This window comes from Amblyomma maculatum, chromosome 1 (genome assembly GCF_055883805.1).
Source record: "Amblyomma maculatum isolate TAMU_Amacu chromosome 1, ASM5588380v1, whole genome shotgun sequence".
Classification (NCBI taxonomy): Eukaryota; Metazoa; Arthropoda; class Arachnida; order Ixodida; family Ixodidae; genus Amblyomma; species Amblyomma maculatum.
The window spans coordinates 84,324,465-84,342,129 of record NC_139344.1 but is presented as its reverse complement, the minus strand read 5'-3'; the positions used below and the strand labels follow the sequence as shown (position 1 = coordinate 84,342,129).

At 46.4% G+C, this 17,665-nt stretch overlaps 1 protein-coding gene across 1 annotated transcript in view; it reads left to right on the top strand.

Annotated features, from left to right (window-relative positions):
* Wdfy2 (WD repeat and FYVE domain containing 2) overlaps positions 1-17,665 on the top strand; it is a 51,636-nt gene that overhangs the window by 18,217 nt on the left and 15,754 nt on the right. Inside the window, exons 9-10 of the mRNA XM_084588484.1 lie at positions 1,272-1,377; positions 3,440-3,541. Coding sequence (XP_084444610.1) covers positions 1,272-1,377; positions 3,440-3,541 — 208 coding nt within the window. The remainder of the gene's footprint in view (positions 1-1,271; positions 1,378-3,439; positions 3,542-17,665) is intronic.

Genomic DNA, 17,665 nt, shown 5'->3' with positions numbered 1-17,665 from the left:
TGCTCAGGGACAGCGGCAGCAATGTCCAAAGCCACCTTACCTGCTATGTTCAAGTCGGCCGGCATTGGGCATTTAATCTCGCGCCGGAGAGCTGCCACCGTTCCAGTGCGGGCAGCCAGTTGGGCCTCCGATGTGTCCAGCTGCTGGGAGATAAGATTCAGGAAGCACTGAGCACTAGCTTCCAGCTGCTGGGAAGGACCGAGCCCCTCCAAGCGCCTAGGCCTAGCGGTGCGAGCCTCCAGGTCTTCGACGCCATTGGCTGGTGGTGTACACCGGTCGTCCGCCACGTCGGGAGCTTAGCTGTGGGAGCTTGTGTGTCTGTGGCATCATCCCACCGCTGCCACCAAATGTTACGGGGTAGGATGACACTCAGGAGACACACGTAGTTACTGGCACACTACAGGCTCCATTGTCCTTCTCTTCTGTCTCTTCTCCTATCCATGCGCTTCTTCTTCCGCACCGTACAATATATAGACAATTAACTTTAAAAATCAGCATTTATAGGCATTCTGATTATGTATAGTCTTCTTCTGTTTCAGTGCAAGCAAGGTCCTTGCTATCATCATCCTCACTTGAAGGACAAAACAAACTGTTGTCTTCAGTATAACTCAACTTTGTCGCATTGCGCCTCTTGCACTCTGCTGTGTTCATTTGTGTAGTGACTAGTTTCTCCATTCTGGCCTAATAAAAGCAGTCAGCCCTTCATTACCTGCACTGTCACCTCACGCCAATTCAAAACAATGCTTTGGATGAGCCCTTCTCATCTTAAACCGTAATTGGAGTGCCAGAAAGCACATGACAATCTGGACTTGCCATGAGCCAAAAATGACAGCCGCCTTATGATGAGCCTGCCTTGTCTAAGTCCGCTAGGGGTTAAAGCGGTATGTTTACGAGTGTGTGAGATAACATTGAGGCACAGTTTAAAGGATTAGTCATAAGGAGAGTAGCAAGGTGCTTGTACGTGAATGCGGATCCGCAAGGGGAGCCATTTGGTACTGTAACGTCATTCCTTTAAGGGCCTGCCAAATTTTTTATGCTGCCAGTAGTAGCTGCGTAGGCTAATGTAATGGCATGGATGTCTTGTGGACTGTTCCAGTATATAACTTCGAAAGGTAGTTTTATTACAACTGTGAATGGGGTAAGGGGGAACTAGGTTGCATTTTATAGTGGCTACTGCTGTTGGTTAGCTGCATTTGCTTTTTTTATTTCCTTTTCATTTTCCTTCATCTCCATTTCACACACTGACAGTACTGCTTCTTGTTTACTTCCAGCAACAAAGTGACAGCCTTGTGTTATCATAGTCCAGGAAAGACGCTTATTTCAGCGGGTGAGGATTCAATGCTGGTTTTCTGGAACATGACAACCAAGAGGATAGAGGTAAGTGCTCCGGGGCTTGAGATGTAGTTGTTCGCATATGGAAATAAATTATAATTGCCTGAATGTAGCAACAACCACGATTGTAACTCAAGGGCTAGGTTTCTCAGTGCAAAACGAAAAAAAAAAAGGGGGGGGGGATGCATTAATTAATATGCGCTGAAAGTTGGATACACGTTAATGAACGAAAGTACCGAAAAAGTGCCATTCTTTTGCCTTGTCTTCGTTGCCATTCTTGCTGCAATTATCATAGGCATATTTTTTTAGGTAACTAGTTTCCTCCTAGAGCAGTTCATTCTCACCTCTTATTAGTGAATTTGAAAGGGTACAGTCTGAAATCTCACAATCTTAACTGGAGGAAAAAGTGACTTTTATCCTTCAGAGGACCACCCTTGCAGCTAGTGGCGTTGACTGATTCTCGTGACATCGTAGATAATCCCCGCAAACCTGCTAGCATGACAACACAGTGTGGCAGGAGAGAAAAAGGGTTCACTATCGCTGAATTGATTAGATTAGAAAATCAGTGGACACCATTGGCTCAAGGGCCTTCTTTGAGGGGCTTTTGCCGCTTCTTCTTGAGTTGTATCTCTTCTGTGGAATTTATGACAAAGCCGTGCACATCATGCACATAAAGAACGTTTGTACTGGGTTGCCGTCCTTGCTTACTTGAGCAGGCCTACTGTGTTCAGGTTTGCTTATGGTTAAAAAATGTTTAGGTAATCTGTGTGTTGAGATAAGGGCGCATACATACGATGCTCTGGTTTCATCACTAAAGTGAATGTTCATGGAACATGCATTGCTCCTAGAAACACCACTGTGGCACAGTTTGGATGAGGTACGATGACAGAATTGGTGTGCAGGAATAAAGGGTATAAAATATGCAGTACAATTGTTTGTCATGTTTTATATGGGCGCTTGCACTGATGGAAATTTTGAAGCGTGCACAGTGTACTTCAGTAGAACTTCGGTGATATGAATCTCATGGGGTCACAAAAAAATTCTTATCATCAAAACAAATGAAAATAAGTATGCAGAAGTATAGGAAAGGCATTTGCGCATCTCTGTTTACGTTCGAGAATGTTTATTGCGGTCGTGCGGTCACAGCTTGGCACTCGTGGTGTGCTGTGTGACGGTGACGCACGGGCCGCGTGCCTCCGCGGACTTCTCGCGATGCGTCCAGCAGGACAAGAGATGGTGGCGAGCCAGCAGTGTGGTGCCGCAGACTGCTCGAGATGCATACAGCGCGACTAGCGGTCGCGAAGTCTGCAATGTGCGGCCCGTGCGCTTCTATCGCCGCGTGCGTCGCTGCAAACCTTTCACGGCGTGGAAAACACGATTGCGATGCTGGTGATGTGTGGTCCGCCCACCTCCGCATACTTCTTGCAGCGCGTACAGTATGACTGGAGATGGCAACATGCGGGCCGCGCGGCATCACAAACTGCTCACTGATCGCGATCGCGGAGCCAGTGATGTTCGGTTTGTGTGCACCCGCCACGTACGCCGCCACCAGCTGCGGTGGTTGCGACGTGTGCGGTTTGTGAGCCACGCGCTGCTGAAAAGCTTTTCGCGGCGTGAGCCCGACGGAAAATCGCGCCGTTGGCAAGGTGCGAACCACGGGTCACCAAAAACTGCCCGTGATGCGCACATACAGCGCGGCTGGCGATTGCGGAGTCAACGATGTGCGGGTAGTGCGTAGTGCTCAAGGTTGCGGTCGCAGTTCGCGGTTTCGTATCATCCATAGTGGCGCGGGAGAGTGTTCGGATCATCCGAAATTTTGCACATTGTACACAGTGCAATCTGGCCGGGGAATTTCGCGAATTCGTATCAACCGGATTTGTATCACAGAGATTTTACTGTACTTCACTGCCACTAAAACCTGGTGCGAGCTTGCCAACCATGTCCATTGTGCATTAAAAAAAAAAAAAAAAAAAAAAAATGTACAGGTGTAGTGCAGTGAAGTGGGGGCTCTCAACTAGACATCTGGCATAGTGCTAGTTGCAAGAGATTATACTCGAGCCCATGTTTTGGTCTGCTGTTTGTGAATGTGTGCGTGCTTTTTGCCCAGACGCCTGAGTGGGGGGAGAGCGACACGTGCCAACGGTGTTCCCGTCCGTTCTTCTGGAACATCAAAGCTATGGTGGATCAGAAAACGATCGGGATCCGACAGGTAAGCGTCACACCTGGTTACCCGTGCAGTTGTTGAGTACATAATCTTGCATTACATGTGCTCCATTGTTGTGATATTGAAGGGACAGTGAGGACAAATTTATTGTTTTTGTTCTCATTAAAGTTGTGCTATTCTTGACTTATTTGTTCGGCAGAAGGTGGATCATGAGTGGTGTGTTAAACAGCAACCGAAACGAAAGCTGCTACTGAACGGGCATTTTAGCTGCAGGCATACTTGATTGCATTGCGCTGGAATTGCTGTAGAATGTGTAGATCCTGTTCATGATCCCAACAGTGAAGTCATTGCTAAGTGAGAACTGCGGACTGCATTTTAGTTATTCCAGTCCCTCAGCTTGTGTGGTGTGCTTTTGACAGCTGCAACTGAATCGGCCACCTGTGGTGGCACCAAGCATCAGTTTGCTGTAATTGTCATGTTGTTTGTGTCTTTGGTACAGTATCATAAAAGTGAAATAGCTTTTGCAGTATGAAACTTGCCTCAGTATCGAGGTTTATAATCATCTTTTTTCTCATATGTCTGTAAGTGTGAGAGGCCTGCTTTAAGTGTCCCTGGTCATCACTATAGTATAGTTGCATAAAAGGCCTGTGGTGGCTATACATGTCTTATTTTGAAGGCTTTTCTAACCCTAACCCACTTCATTCTGTCTGAGTGTCTCATGGATGATGGCTCATTGTATAGTGGCAGTTTAAAATGTAAATACAGTCAAATCTCGATATAACAGATCACGCGGGACCGCAAAAAAATTGTTTGTTATTTTGAAATACTGTTGTAATGAAAAATCTTCGGTTATAAGCCAGCGGTCAAATCTAGGTATGAAAATGACATACTGTGGCAGTAAGCATGAGTGCAGACAAGCGAAATCTCGGATGAAAACTTTGCACTAACTTTAAAGCTGATTTATTTGAGGAAATCAGTTTTCTTCTGGCGCGTGCGCGGCGAAAGTACGGACTTTGTCCACGGACAAAAAACATCAGAGTTCGATATGACCTCATTGTCAGTGTTCCCCGATTTTTGGAAATCTTATCTCTGTCTTTCAAAATGATCACGGTGGTCGATAGGGCAATGCTAGCTGTCTGCAGAGGCCGATTCGCTTTTTCGCTGCGCTGATTTCTTGCAGCGAAAGCTGTTTTCCTATCTTCTTGGCACCTTCGCTGCTGCAGTCATCATTAGGTCCATACAAACTTCACAGTAAGATAATCTGCGACAAGAAAAAAAAAAAAAAAAAAAAAAAAAAAAAAAAAAAAACTTGCACGCGCAAATGGCACGAACGATCTACCGGTGAACGATGCACAACACTGCAAGAAAAAAGGCAGGTGGCCAGGCCTGATGGCTACTGCATATTAAACCACAGCTTTGTGCTGGCGCCAGGAGCTGCCACTAGAAGTGCTGATGATGATAGCTACAGCCCACACATCCTACGCACAAAAACTGGCTTGTTTCACGCGAGAGTTGCGGCACTTAAGGAGGGACACTGGTCTTAAAGCCATTTTCTTTAATTTTTGAACTAAAGTGATGAAACTTGGCACACGTGTGCAGTTCCTGGTGCTGATTCCAAAAATATAATTAGTTTTTCTCTGAACCAATTAGGCGTTGAGATAATTAAGAACAATGGTGCACTTGCTGTGAAAACAATAAGAAAAAAACCACTTCACAAAAACTTCTTATTACTAGAATATATACTAGAATATATACTATATACTAGAATGAATAAGGAACACAATGTTGCAAGCAGATTTTTGATTTAATGATTATTTTTCATTTTATTTCACATTGAAGTTTAGTAGTCGTAACATGGAAACACAGTGGTCACAAAAAGTGCCATTTAAAAAAATTTTAAAGCAATAATTAAGAAATCTGCTTGCAACATTGTGTGCTCCACATATTTGGCTTAATGCTGAAACAAAAATCATTGCTGTATCTGCAATGGGTGTTGAGATATCGCATTCACCAACTTGACAGGAGACCAAAATTCACATCTTGAGAAAATGAGAAAAACAAACGGAAGTCATTTTTAATCACTAAAAGTAAAAAATATGTACATGTCAACTACCAGACATTGTTAATATGCCCCAGGGGCATAGTCATTTTGAGCACTACCACCTTTGTGGCGCTTTTTCAGAGCACGCTGCAAATTTTCTGCCGATGCACGCTTGCTTGTAGATGCAACGGACCGAAGCTTGTCCTTTTCTACCATACGCCGCACACTTCTCTGGCCAGGATTCAAACACAGCTCGTTCAAAATTCCTACCGAAGTCCTTTGGTACCCTATATTAAACTTCAAGACTGCTTCTGCTACTGCGGCCTCAACACTGAAGAGGGATGCGTGCCTTTCTTTTGGTGCCAGTGCCCATATGAGAGAGTGCAGGCTCTCATTATTATTTTGGGTTTTTCCCCTTGCACATCGCTCAAGGAGCTTCTTGTCAGAGAGGCGCTCATAAATTGGTCGCAATGCCTTGCATACATGACTAGGAAGGCTGTAGCGGTGCCTTGGGGCTGGCTCTCCTTTGGCACTGGCAGCATTTTGCCGGCACCAGGAACTTGAACCTGTTGGGCAAAGGCTGTGATCCGACTCCTGATCATTTGATGTCACATGATAATAGGTAGCCATCACCGCTTTTGCCATTTCTTCTATGTTGCCACTGTGGGACTTGAGTGCCCAGCCATAGTAAGAACTTAGCTTGTTGACTAGATCACCAGTTAGTCTGCCTTTACCACCAAGTGGTTCCGAGCCTGACCCTTTTTGTTTTGACAGCAGATTGCGGAGAGCTGTCCCCATCCGCTTTTGAACATGGTTAATGCAATCTTCTTTGGTGACCTCAACGTAGCCATACACTTGGTCATCTTTCAGGGCGAGGAAGGACCGGCTGTCGCCGTCTGACAGCACCGTTGTATATCTGAGGTTGTGCTTCTAGAGCGATCTTCTAAACAGGATTAGGGCTGCTTCTACTTCCATCTCACCAGCCTTTTTATCAGTATTTTTCTGGCAGACGTGGCTTGCTCTCCATTCTTGGTACGTGGGGTCGTCCACTTTCGGTCCCCGCTCACAACCTGCGCAAAAATTGCTCAGGACAACGTAGTCTAGGACAAGCCCCGTAAAAAAGCTCGATGACAGTGCCGACTCCGATGTGGGAAGAATGCCCACGAGTCATCCAAGTCCCATCGTAGGACACGGCTACGTTGCCAGGATTGTCAACGTTAGTTCATCGTACAGCTTCCGGACTGACTCCGCGCATTCAACGGTCACTTTCTCAGCTGCACGCGTCGCGGCAGGCGTCAGCTTTTCTTTTACGTAGCTCTGCCACGTTTTCGTGTGCAGTCCACGATGGGAAATATTCATCGCGGCAAAGATGTCGTTGAATGCAGTCCGCTGGTTGCCGGTACTTTGCATCGCGCGCGCAGCCAGAATGTTCACAGCGAAAGGATTTACACTTTGCTTTCCGTCCACACGCGGCGAACTCCACGCCGATGCCTTGTCGCCGCAGTTGACACATGTCAAGAAAAGCTTGACAGCGAGGCCGTATTCGCGATCACCTCGGCCGATTTTAACACTCCCTCCACACGTTTTACACTTTGCACCGTCAAGAAGGCTGTTGATCGACTCGATGCAAATCACGGCGAAGCTCGTCTCATCAAGCGGGCAGATCGCGGCATCGCTGGCGGCAAAGTCTGTCTTACGTTTCGTTGCTGGCGTTGAATCCAACTCCCGCAGTTTGGCGTCGGCTTTTCTCTTTTCACTTGCCAGATCGGAAGGCGTCAGAAGCGTTGTATCGTGACGAACGCGGCTGACGACGTCTGAAGTGTGCTCGCTTGACGGGCCCGCTAGGCCTAGCTGATCCGTAGGTTCGTCGACACGGTCACTGGACGCAGGAATCTGCTCGTTTTCGGCGTCTCGCAACACCAAAGCACCTTTCTTAGCATTGCCGATCGACTACTTTTTCCTTTTTTTGCCGTATTTATGACGCATCGCAAACTTTCTCGTTGGCGTAGACATCGCTGCGAGATCTCCGAGGCGTTCGAGGCTGACAGCACTAGGCAAGATGGCGTCTACGGGCACGGCTCCGACTGCCCTGACGCGCGCAGCAGACGACGCGAGACGCGAACGGCCAATCACAGGGTCCCTTTTTGTCACATGCACCGAAGCAACGAATAGGAACGTGTGCTGTGGCTTTTTTTCTTTTCTTTGTTTGTACCGAACCAATGAGCGAAATGACGCGCAGGAGCGCGAAATTTGAAGGCGAAAAGCCACTCTTTCGAAAGAGACCAAGATCGCCGTGAGTGCGGCCGTGGAACGGAAGCTATACTTTTTTGAAAATGCGCTATTTTAGTGAAAACATCAGCTTGAAATGAGCCAGCCGACTTGTTATAAATTGATATTACGCCTCAAATATTGACACGAGAGGTGAGAAACTTGGTGGAATCAGAGAATAATAGTTGTAGATTCTAATACTTCAGTTTTCTAAAAATTGATTTTTGGGCGATTTTTCCGCCTTCAAGACCCAAAAATTCGCGAAAAAATCACTTTTTAGAAAATGTGATTTTCGAAATCCATAGCTAGGAAATCCATAGAAATCCAAGTTTTTCATCTCTAGGATTGGTATTTTAGTCACAATGCCAATTTATATTATCGATGTCGCTCGAATTTAGGCCGAAAACGGCCCCTGAAACAGCCATTTTCCACGAGGCGTAGCTCCCTCTCTATGTGCGGCACCGTAGCCATCTTGGTCTCATTCGAAAGAGCCGCCTTTCATCTTCAAATTGCCGCCTCTATTTACATTCGTCCATTGGTCGCATAAAAAATAGCAAAAAAGAAAACGTGGCATTTGCAATTTCATTGGCTTTCGGGGTGCACATGACGATAGGGCTTCACCGCATTGGTGGAGCTGGCTGGCGACGTTTGCTCGGCGTGCCCGAGCCGCGGGGAGACGGCGGAGACATGACGCCGGCCGCACTTGGTTCCGAACCGCGAGGTGCATTCACGGCAAGAATTTGTGAAAAAGAGAAAAAAATTGTTGATTAATTATCTTAAGTGATGGCCTGCACTGCCTGTGTACACTCAGGCCAGCGAAAGTTGTGCACTGAACGATTGGGTGTAAGAGCCTGAAGTAGGCCTAGCGTGTTCCCCAGCACGGGAGACTACTACTGCCCGTGGTCGCACCAGCCGCGACACAGTGATATTGCAGGCCGCAGATGGGCAGAAAGGGAAGCTCAAAAAAAAAAAAAAGCTTGAACACGCGGCAACGAAGCAGTAGTCTGATTGTTTTCGTGATGATGACGGTAGCGCGGCGGACAGTCCGCTTGGCGAGGCGGAGCTCACGATCGTCAGATCTAAACAGTTTGCCTAGATGGCAAAGTGTAAAAAATACGGTGCCAATATCCCCTTCAGGCGCGAATTAAATTTTCTGAAAGGAAAAATTTTTCCTTGTGTTATTCATGATCAGTACACCAGACAGAAGTCAAGTGCAAGAAATACGCCAAAATTTTCATATTTGAGCCCATTTTATTTGCGTCCACGTTTGTGGACATGGCGCCTCAAAGCTCCTACATGAGTGCAAACACTACAACATTTTCTTGTATTCTCTACTAAGTATGAGGAATGAATAAATGTTTTACTCTGAAAATACCTAAGGTACAGAAGAGTAGCCACTTGTTCAAGGCTTATGAAATAGATAAAAACAGTCATTCTGTGACGACAGGCAAAGAAAAATTCCGCATTTACGGCAGCGAATGCGGCTCTTCGAAGTGCAGCCCTGGCGTCTGCATCGTTGTGCGTTTGGTATGCTCATAACCTGGGGCCAGTGGTTGGTGCCATCATAGCGCGTTGTGCTTGTTGGCAATGGCTCTGCATTGTGAGGCTTCTTTTTGATCTCTTGTGGGCCTTCATTGCTCGGTTGGCCTCGCTTCTTTGGGGGTGCTTTGTTGCAGGCGACTAAGCTATTAGCCACATCACTCTGAAATGCGAGCAAATCTAATGTGCTTTTTTTCGGCAGTTGCATATTGTTTGCATCTCTGATGTACTCCAACCAACTGTTGCAAAGAGCAAATGAAACAAAATGCGATATTACTCGCACCGGCCACTTCCTTGTTCTTGTGCGCAGTGGGTAGAGGGACATCAAAAAATCCATCTTGTCGACGCCTCCCATGTACTTGTTGTACTCGAGGATGACTTGAGGGCATTCAATGTCGATGTGTGATTTAGAAGACTAGCTCCACCTTCGTACAGTGCCTGCTTCGCCTAAGCCCACGGCGGTTGAAGCCATGTTCACAATACCGTTGTCATGCTAGCGCACAAGAACAATGTCACCATTTTCTGAAACCTTCTCATCAGAACTTCCCTTTCCTTCCTTCTTTAATTCTTTCTCAGTTTTCATAGAGCAACCACACAATCTACCACGTCAATGGTTTCTTACTCGAGCGAGCGCGCGTGCCTCGTTTTCTTGTTCCTTGTCCTCGTTTTTCTCGTGCGCACAGAACTGTGTCTCGTAACAATATTTTCGGCACTAAGGCGCCGTGTCCACGTTTGTGGACGCGCAATTCTGAGAGCCCACCGAAGCATTCCTTCTTTGCCTATGGTAATGAAATCCAGCATGCCCCTTCTACATTACCTTACTGGCATATTTCACATGACAAATTCCGTTTTTCACAACCATTTGGAAAGAGAGCACGCGAAAATAAGATCAACTTACTCGCCGCGCCGTAAAATGTGGAGACGTCCATCTTGACTTCTTGTTTACAAACACATTTCGATGTACCTGCGACAGATGGCGCCACATACTTGACAGGGAGTACCTGCAACAGATGGCGCCACATACTTGACAGGGAGGGGCCAGTTGTTTTGTGCACCAAATTCAAAGGTGGGAACACGCCTTGCGAGCAAGCTGCGACGACATTTGGGTCGCGTCCACATATGTGGACGCAACGCCTGAAGGGGTTATTCGCGTTGAAAAAGGTGAACGTAGATAAGAAATCGCCGTCAAATTTCTCCCATGCGCAAACTGCGGGACACTTCTTTTTAGAGCTCGCTGCACGTTTGCGTCGATCAGACCTCGTTCATAGTCCTTAGTGAATGCACTTGCTTCCCGTGAAATGCAGAGCACTGGAAAGCAGCAAGAGCTCCAAATTACATTTCTTTTCCGCAATGAACGTTCCTCACCGCGGTCTTTATGCAAGGACGTGGCAAAATGACATACGTTAAAACAAAAAAAAATGTTGCCACCTGCATGTGGCTCGCGCAGTCGAAAAAGTGACACAAATCAAAATGAAAGACGGGCTTTTGGACGTTTGAAAACAAAGATACTACATTCCTGGAGGTTTCTAGCTATTCTAAATTGTAAATGTGTTCATTGCACCAGTGAATGTCTGTTGAATACCGTATATTGCCAATTATAAGTCTACTCCAATTATAAGTCGACCCCCCAACTCGCGACCCTCTTTGGGCAAAAAAAGTTAAGACTCCGAATTTAGGTCGACGCTGCCGCACCCTGCGCCTAGCTCGCCCAAAAAGTATTTCACAAGGCTGAGTGATAAAGAAACATTTATTCGTTCACGAAACATCTGTCGTCGCTTGTGAGGACACGGTCGCGATCATCATCTTATGAGCCACTGCTGCCGCTGGTCATCAGAAGCGGTGCCAAGATGCCGCACGTGGAGAACGTTGGTAGTCCATACCAGGCATCGTTGACTCATTGAGCCACTTCGCCCAAAGAAGCTCGCTTCAGTCTCCCTGTTGGTGTCTTTTGGTGTTCTTGCTAGAGCCACACGTTGTAGAATACACCTATGCGGTCTTTGAATGGTTTGTTCAGCGCCACAACCAGTGGCTGAAGAATAGGTGTCAATCCGCCCGGAATGATGATCAGGTCGCATCCCGCATCCGCTACTGCTTTTTTCACACGGTCGGTTATGTGGCCGCGGAAAATCCAGGATGAGCATGCTGCGGGGCTTCAGCAGTGCCCCCGGACGCCTGCACCACACGAGACGAAACCATTCGAGGACCATTTCATCATTAAAAAATCCCTTCTCATTCACCCGCACGATGACTTTTGGCGGGAACCTTTCCTTCATCGGGATCGTTTTCCTCTTGAACAGAAGGAATGTCGGTAACTTGTGCCCATCTGCCGTACAGCACAACATGACCGTGAAACGGTTGTGCGTGTTGCCGGTTGTCAGCAGGCGGACCTGGCAGCTCCCCTTTTGCGGACACGGACCTATTGCTAGGCATATCAAACCAGACTGGAGTCTGGTCACCGTTGCTTATTTGACCAAGCAGGAATGAATATGTTGCCCGCAGGTCATTCACATAGCGCAGAAAGCCTCTCAGTTTTTCTTCGTAGGCTTCGGGCAACCGTTCGCATATGGTCGTTCGTCGCCTCAGGCTTAGGCCGTTCCGCTTCATGAAATTCGTCACCCACTTCTTACACACTTTAAACTCTGTACGCGGGATACACATCTCCTCCACGACAGCACGTGCCTTTGTTTCTATGTCATTGTAGCAAACACTCAGGCTTTTGCTTCTCTGATCGTGAAATCTCAAACTGCCTCCTCAACGGCAGGGTATTGTCCGGACTTCGGCCAATGAAAGGAACGGCGTGTAGCAGCACACAAAAAGCTTACTTCTTTGTTTTCTCCAACCTCTCACGCACTTTTCTGAGATGTTGAACTTCCGCCCTGCTTCGACATTGTTTTTCAACTCTGCGTAGAGGTTGACTTGCCGCTTGAAAGCAGCGCTGTACTGTTGCCGAGGTTGCAGCGGCATCTTGTAAGGCATCTGTCGGGTGACACAAACCACATACACCGCTGTTAGCTGTCTCGTCGGCTAGAGTCCAGGTGGTGTGACGAGAAGAAATGGCGAAAGGCACACAGCGTTGCACAACAAGCGAAAATGCTTCTCGGCTCATGTGACTGGTCACGTGTGATCGTTTTGGATTGGATTGGATTTGTAGCTGTCCCATTTGTATCAAACATTGCCAGCCTGCCCGGCTTTGTCCGTTTTTTTTTTTTTTTTTCGTGGAACGCCCACGGTTTGTCGATAACAAGTTGCTATCGTATTAAAGCAAACCTTTAATGCATATCTCAATTAAATTCATGTTTTTTTTTTTTTTTAAGCAGATCCACTTTCGCGTTGTGTCTGACAACTTTTATGAAATTACGAGCGCACGGGGCGTGATATTATCTGCGACTCTGCCGAAATTACTTTTGACCCTGCATATAAGCCGACATTAAGACTTCGCATATATGTCAACCCCTATTATAAGTCGACCCCCCAACTTTTGGAAGGACATTTAAAAAAAAAAAAAAAAAGGTCGACTTATACGCAGCAATATACGGTAAGCCCCCGTTTCTTTTTTGCTCCTTTCTCAAAACATGCATTGTCGACCACTTGCAGTTTTGCGGCCTTAATATCTCGGCACCTATTACAGATAGAGTAATAATTTCTTTTTCAGCATGAAGCCAAATATTGTGGAGCACACAATGTTGCAAGTAGATTTTCTAATTTCTTATTCAAAATATTTAAAATTGCATTTTTTTTTGTGACCATTATAGTGCTATATATTGACTTTTTAACTTTGTTATGCAATAAAACAAGAAATATTTGCTCAATCAAAACACTGCTTGCAACATTGTGTTCCTTATTCTTTCTAGTGTCTAGCAATGTGTTCATCTGAAGTTTTTCGTCAGTGGTTATTTTTTAATTGTTCTTGTAAGAATTAGAGTAATTGGTGTAATTATCCCATGAAATAATTGGATTGCAAATGAAATAATTGCAGTTTTGGAATCTGCACAAAAAACTACACAAACCCACAAAGTTGCATCAATTTTGATTAGAAAATAAGGAAAATAGTTTTAAGACCAGTGTCCCCCCCTTAATTTTAGCCGAATTCGTAATACTGATATTCCTTGATTATACAGGAAAAAATAAAATACTTATTTTATTATACGCTATATTGAAATTCGTAATTCTGAAATATTTTTAAATTGAAAACAGAAAGCCTGTTGGGGATTTTTTTAAAAATATGTTAATGTGGTGTTAGTAGTAACGAGATTTGACTATATGTGCCATCCCTTACTTAGAGACATTAGGCAAGTGATGTGTCTTTTATGGACATATCACACTGTTGCTTCTGTGGTATCATGGGTGTACATTTTCCTGTCTTTTGCTTTCATGCCTGGCAGCTCGTAGAAAGTATAAGACTGAATTCGTAATCCTCTGTGTTGCATTGCACAAAAAAGGTAAAAATTACAGCCGATTTGCATAGCGAATGAAACGTGAAGTAGGTGCACTAGCACTGCTTACGCCTTTTTATTTTTTCTATGCATTTTTACACTTTGGTGAAGAGCAAGAAAGTGTGCTTGAAGGCGAGCGCCCCTTACGTTAAGATATGGAGGTGAGCATAAGCTGCTTCATGATGCGGCGCGGAGTTGAGGTTTAGGTAGTACCGCGCATATACGTCTGCTGTCCATGAAGGCTGAGGAAGGACGGCGCGAGGGGAGAGAGGCTGAAGTTGAGGGCCTGCGAACAACACACGACTGCTCAGTCCAGAGTAACGCATGCTTGCACACCACTGCCTGGTGGCGGCCATAACTGCCACAACTGCGATACGAGCCATTATCTCGGAGGCTGAGGCTGTGCAGCCGCTCCGCCTTCTCATTGACTGAACTGCATAACAAGCGCGCCACCACCTTCTCTTTCGTGCTTCAAGTTCATAGAGAGAGAAAAAGTGAGAGGGCAGCGTCAGACAAGCGTCGGCGAAATCTGTGATTGCGGCTAGTAGTGCTACTCACTACTCCCCAGCAAGCTCTAATAAGCTAGTGGTTAGTGGGGATGGTATGTAGAATCTGTGAAAAATGTATTTTTTTCGATTTGTCATCAAGGAATAGTACGACACTTTCAAGAACATGCTTCTTGAACCATCGGCACTAGAAGTGGTTTAAAAATCCCACCGAGCATACCTAACGCTCTTGCGATAAGCGTTCAGGCTCGTAGTATACAGTAGATTGTTTGCATTGGACTGTGGTATGTAAAACTGATCAAGCCCTTTTTTTTTTCTTTTTGCTGAAATACCTTGATGAGCTAGTTTATTTGTATGCTTAGTCCTTAGTTTTGCAAGTAGGTAACCTTGTGAGGGCTTCAAATTGTGCTTCCCGTACTTTTCTTACTGAGCATTCTAAGCAGCGTTTGCAATAGTTGGCATATTTACATCTGTCAGCCGTCTTCGAGCATTGCTAATGATTCAGTTAGCAATACTTTTCAATACTTTAGCGCTGCTGAAATACTTTTCGAAACAGTTTTTAACCGTTGCAGCTATGACAGCACTCTATGCCATGGCCAAATAGTGCCTGGCATCCAGGATTGTAATGCCAGTCGGCTGCTGTCCGCGGTCCACGTAGGCCAGGGATGCACTTTCTGTAAACGTGCTTCACGTTTTTGATGATGCCAGCATCCTAGGGTTGAAGGTGGCTTGTCGTGTTGGCCGGAAGGTACACCAACTTGATGTTCCGCAGCGACGTGGTATCCTTTGGATGCATGGTGCACTCGTCTGAAAAAGGACTTTTTGCGACAAAAATTCTTCAAAATTTACCTAATGTCATCTACTCCTTACTGTTTTTTTTGTAGTGGCAGGGCAGGCACTTGATATTTTTTGGCAACAAGGGTTGCAAAATTTTCTGATAATCTACGGCTTCATCATCTCGCAGCCATCCGAGTTGCAGCACAACAGCATGGTGAGGCATTCCTTGCTCCATTTCCCGCAGTGGCAAGCATCAGCTTTTAGGCTCAACGTCTTCAATGTCTGTACCTTGAAAAAGTGGCCTGCTTCATTGGTATTGAAAATGTCTCTAGGCTCACAGCCGTTGATAATAGCCGCCACAGACTCTTTCCACTTGCCTACGGTAGTCGTGTCCACGCTTGCAGCCTCCCCGTTCGCAGTTCGGTAGGAAATATCGTGTCTTCTCTTGAAGCGGTCGACCCATCCATTTAACACAGTGAAATCGTCGGTCCCAAGCTTGTCGGCTATCTCCCGAGCTTTTTCGCACAAAATGGTGGTGTCAAAATTCGCACCTGCAGCTCTGGCATGCTTAAACCATTTGTAAACAGCCTCATCAAGCTGCACGTGCCCCACACCGCGGGCTTGCTTGCTTTTGATGTCGAACGATCGGGCGTTTGCTTCAATGTTGCTTTTCGAAACAATAGGTTTCAGGGTGGATGGTGGGAGTCCCAGTTCTTTTGAAATGCACACCCGCTTCCGCGTCAGGTTTGCATCTACATTGCAAAGAATATTCAGCTTCTCCTCCAGCGAAAATGCTTTGCGCTACCCACAGCAATTCATGTTGCAGCGTGGAGCGGTTGGCACAGTGCCAGATGGGAGATAGAGCGGGCGGTACGCGTGTGAACCCAACCATGGTACACAAAGAATTCAGTCCTTGCATATTGCACGGTGCGTCACAGCAGAAAAAGCGACGTGCCGATACGTCACATGTGCACATGTGCAGCGACGATACAGTAAAAGCTCGTTAATTCGGACTTCTAGGGACCGTAAGATATGTCCGAATTATCGAGAGAACAAAAAAAAACACATGCACGATTTTATCTCAACATACCTTTATTACTTAAAGTAATCACGGATGCTTGTCTGCTTTCCCGCAGAAACCCGCGCGGATACTATTTTCCTCAGTCCTTCCAGGTGCTCAGCAGCGCGCATGCCATCTGCAGTGCCCCAACAAAATTCCTTTAACACAACGAGGGCCTCTGCTGCTTCCTTCACAGTGCGAGGGGGCCGAGACTGCTCCTCTCATAGCCCCTCTTCCTCCTCCGAATCTTCGCCGTGCAGTATGTCCCGAACAATTTCTTCCTCAGGTAGAGAGCTGGCTGTAGCAGCGCCGTCATCAATGCTGATGTAATCGGCGAGTGTCACCGTATCCGGCAGCACACCTCCGAAATCCGGGCAGTCATCTGCATTGTCGTCTGGCGACACTTCTGCCACTGTGTCATTGCAGGGCTCAGGCAAAACGAAGCCACTGTGTCAAAAACAGTTAGCGATGACGTGCGCAGGCGTGTTCTTCCAAACGTAGGCAAGAATGTTGACCGCGCTTAGAAGATCCACGTCGTACTGCTTACAGACTTCATTGCACAGTAGCATGCGTTCCAGCACGCGCCTGCGGTATTTAGTCTTCACATACTGAATTATACCTTGGTCCATCGGTTAGAGGGCCGATGTAGTGTTGGGCGGCAAAAAAACAACTTCAGTGTTGTTCAGTCCGGTGGCACTGTTATGTGCACTACAGTTGTCAAGGACAATTAACACCTTGCGGTTCTTCGCGGAAAACTGTCGGTCTAACTTTTGTATCCAGCCGCGAAGAATTTCCGATGTCATCCAGGCCTTTTTATTAGCCCGGTACTCCACCGGAAGAGCAGGCACGTTTTTAAAGCACCGTGGCTTTTGTACCTTTCCAATGACAACAAGCGGCAAGCGCTCTGTCCCTGTCATGTTTGTGGCTAAAAGAACGGTGACTCGTTCTTTACTCCTTTTTCCTCTGATGCAGGGATCTCCTTTCATTGTCACAGTCTTGTCAGGCAATGGCTTAAAGAAAAGTGCTGTTTTATCAGCATTAAAAATGTCATTTGGATCATATGCTGCGATATGTTCCAGCAGCTGAGCGTTCTTCCAGTTGTTGGCAACATCTTCGTTGACGGCACCTCTTTCGCCGCACACAGTCTTGAAAATGAGACCATGTCTGTCCCTAAAGCGCGCACACCACCCTTCTGACGCTTTTAATCCATCGATATGCATCATCAGTGCAAACCTCTTGGCTTGCGCCATGATGAGGGGTCCACTCAATGGGAGGTTTGCATCACACGAGTTGACCACCCACCGAAGCAAGGCTTCTTCCAACTCCGGATGAGCTGCTGTTCGCAGACGCTTTCTTGACGCTTGGAACTTCTCGCTTTCGAACTCCTGAAGAATCTGTTCTTCATTTTTTACATATGTGCTTAAAGTACTCCTTTTAACGTCATATTTTTTCATTGCTTCTTGTCGGGAGAGCCCGTTCTTAAGGGCCCGCAAAATTGCCACTTTGGTAGCAACGTCCTTGGCCTCGTAGCTCTTCGGCCGTTTC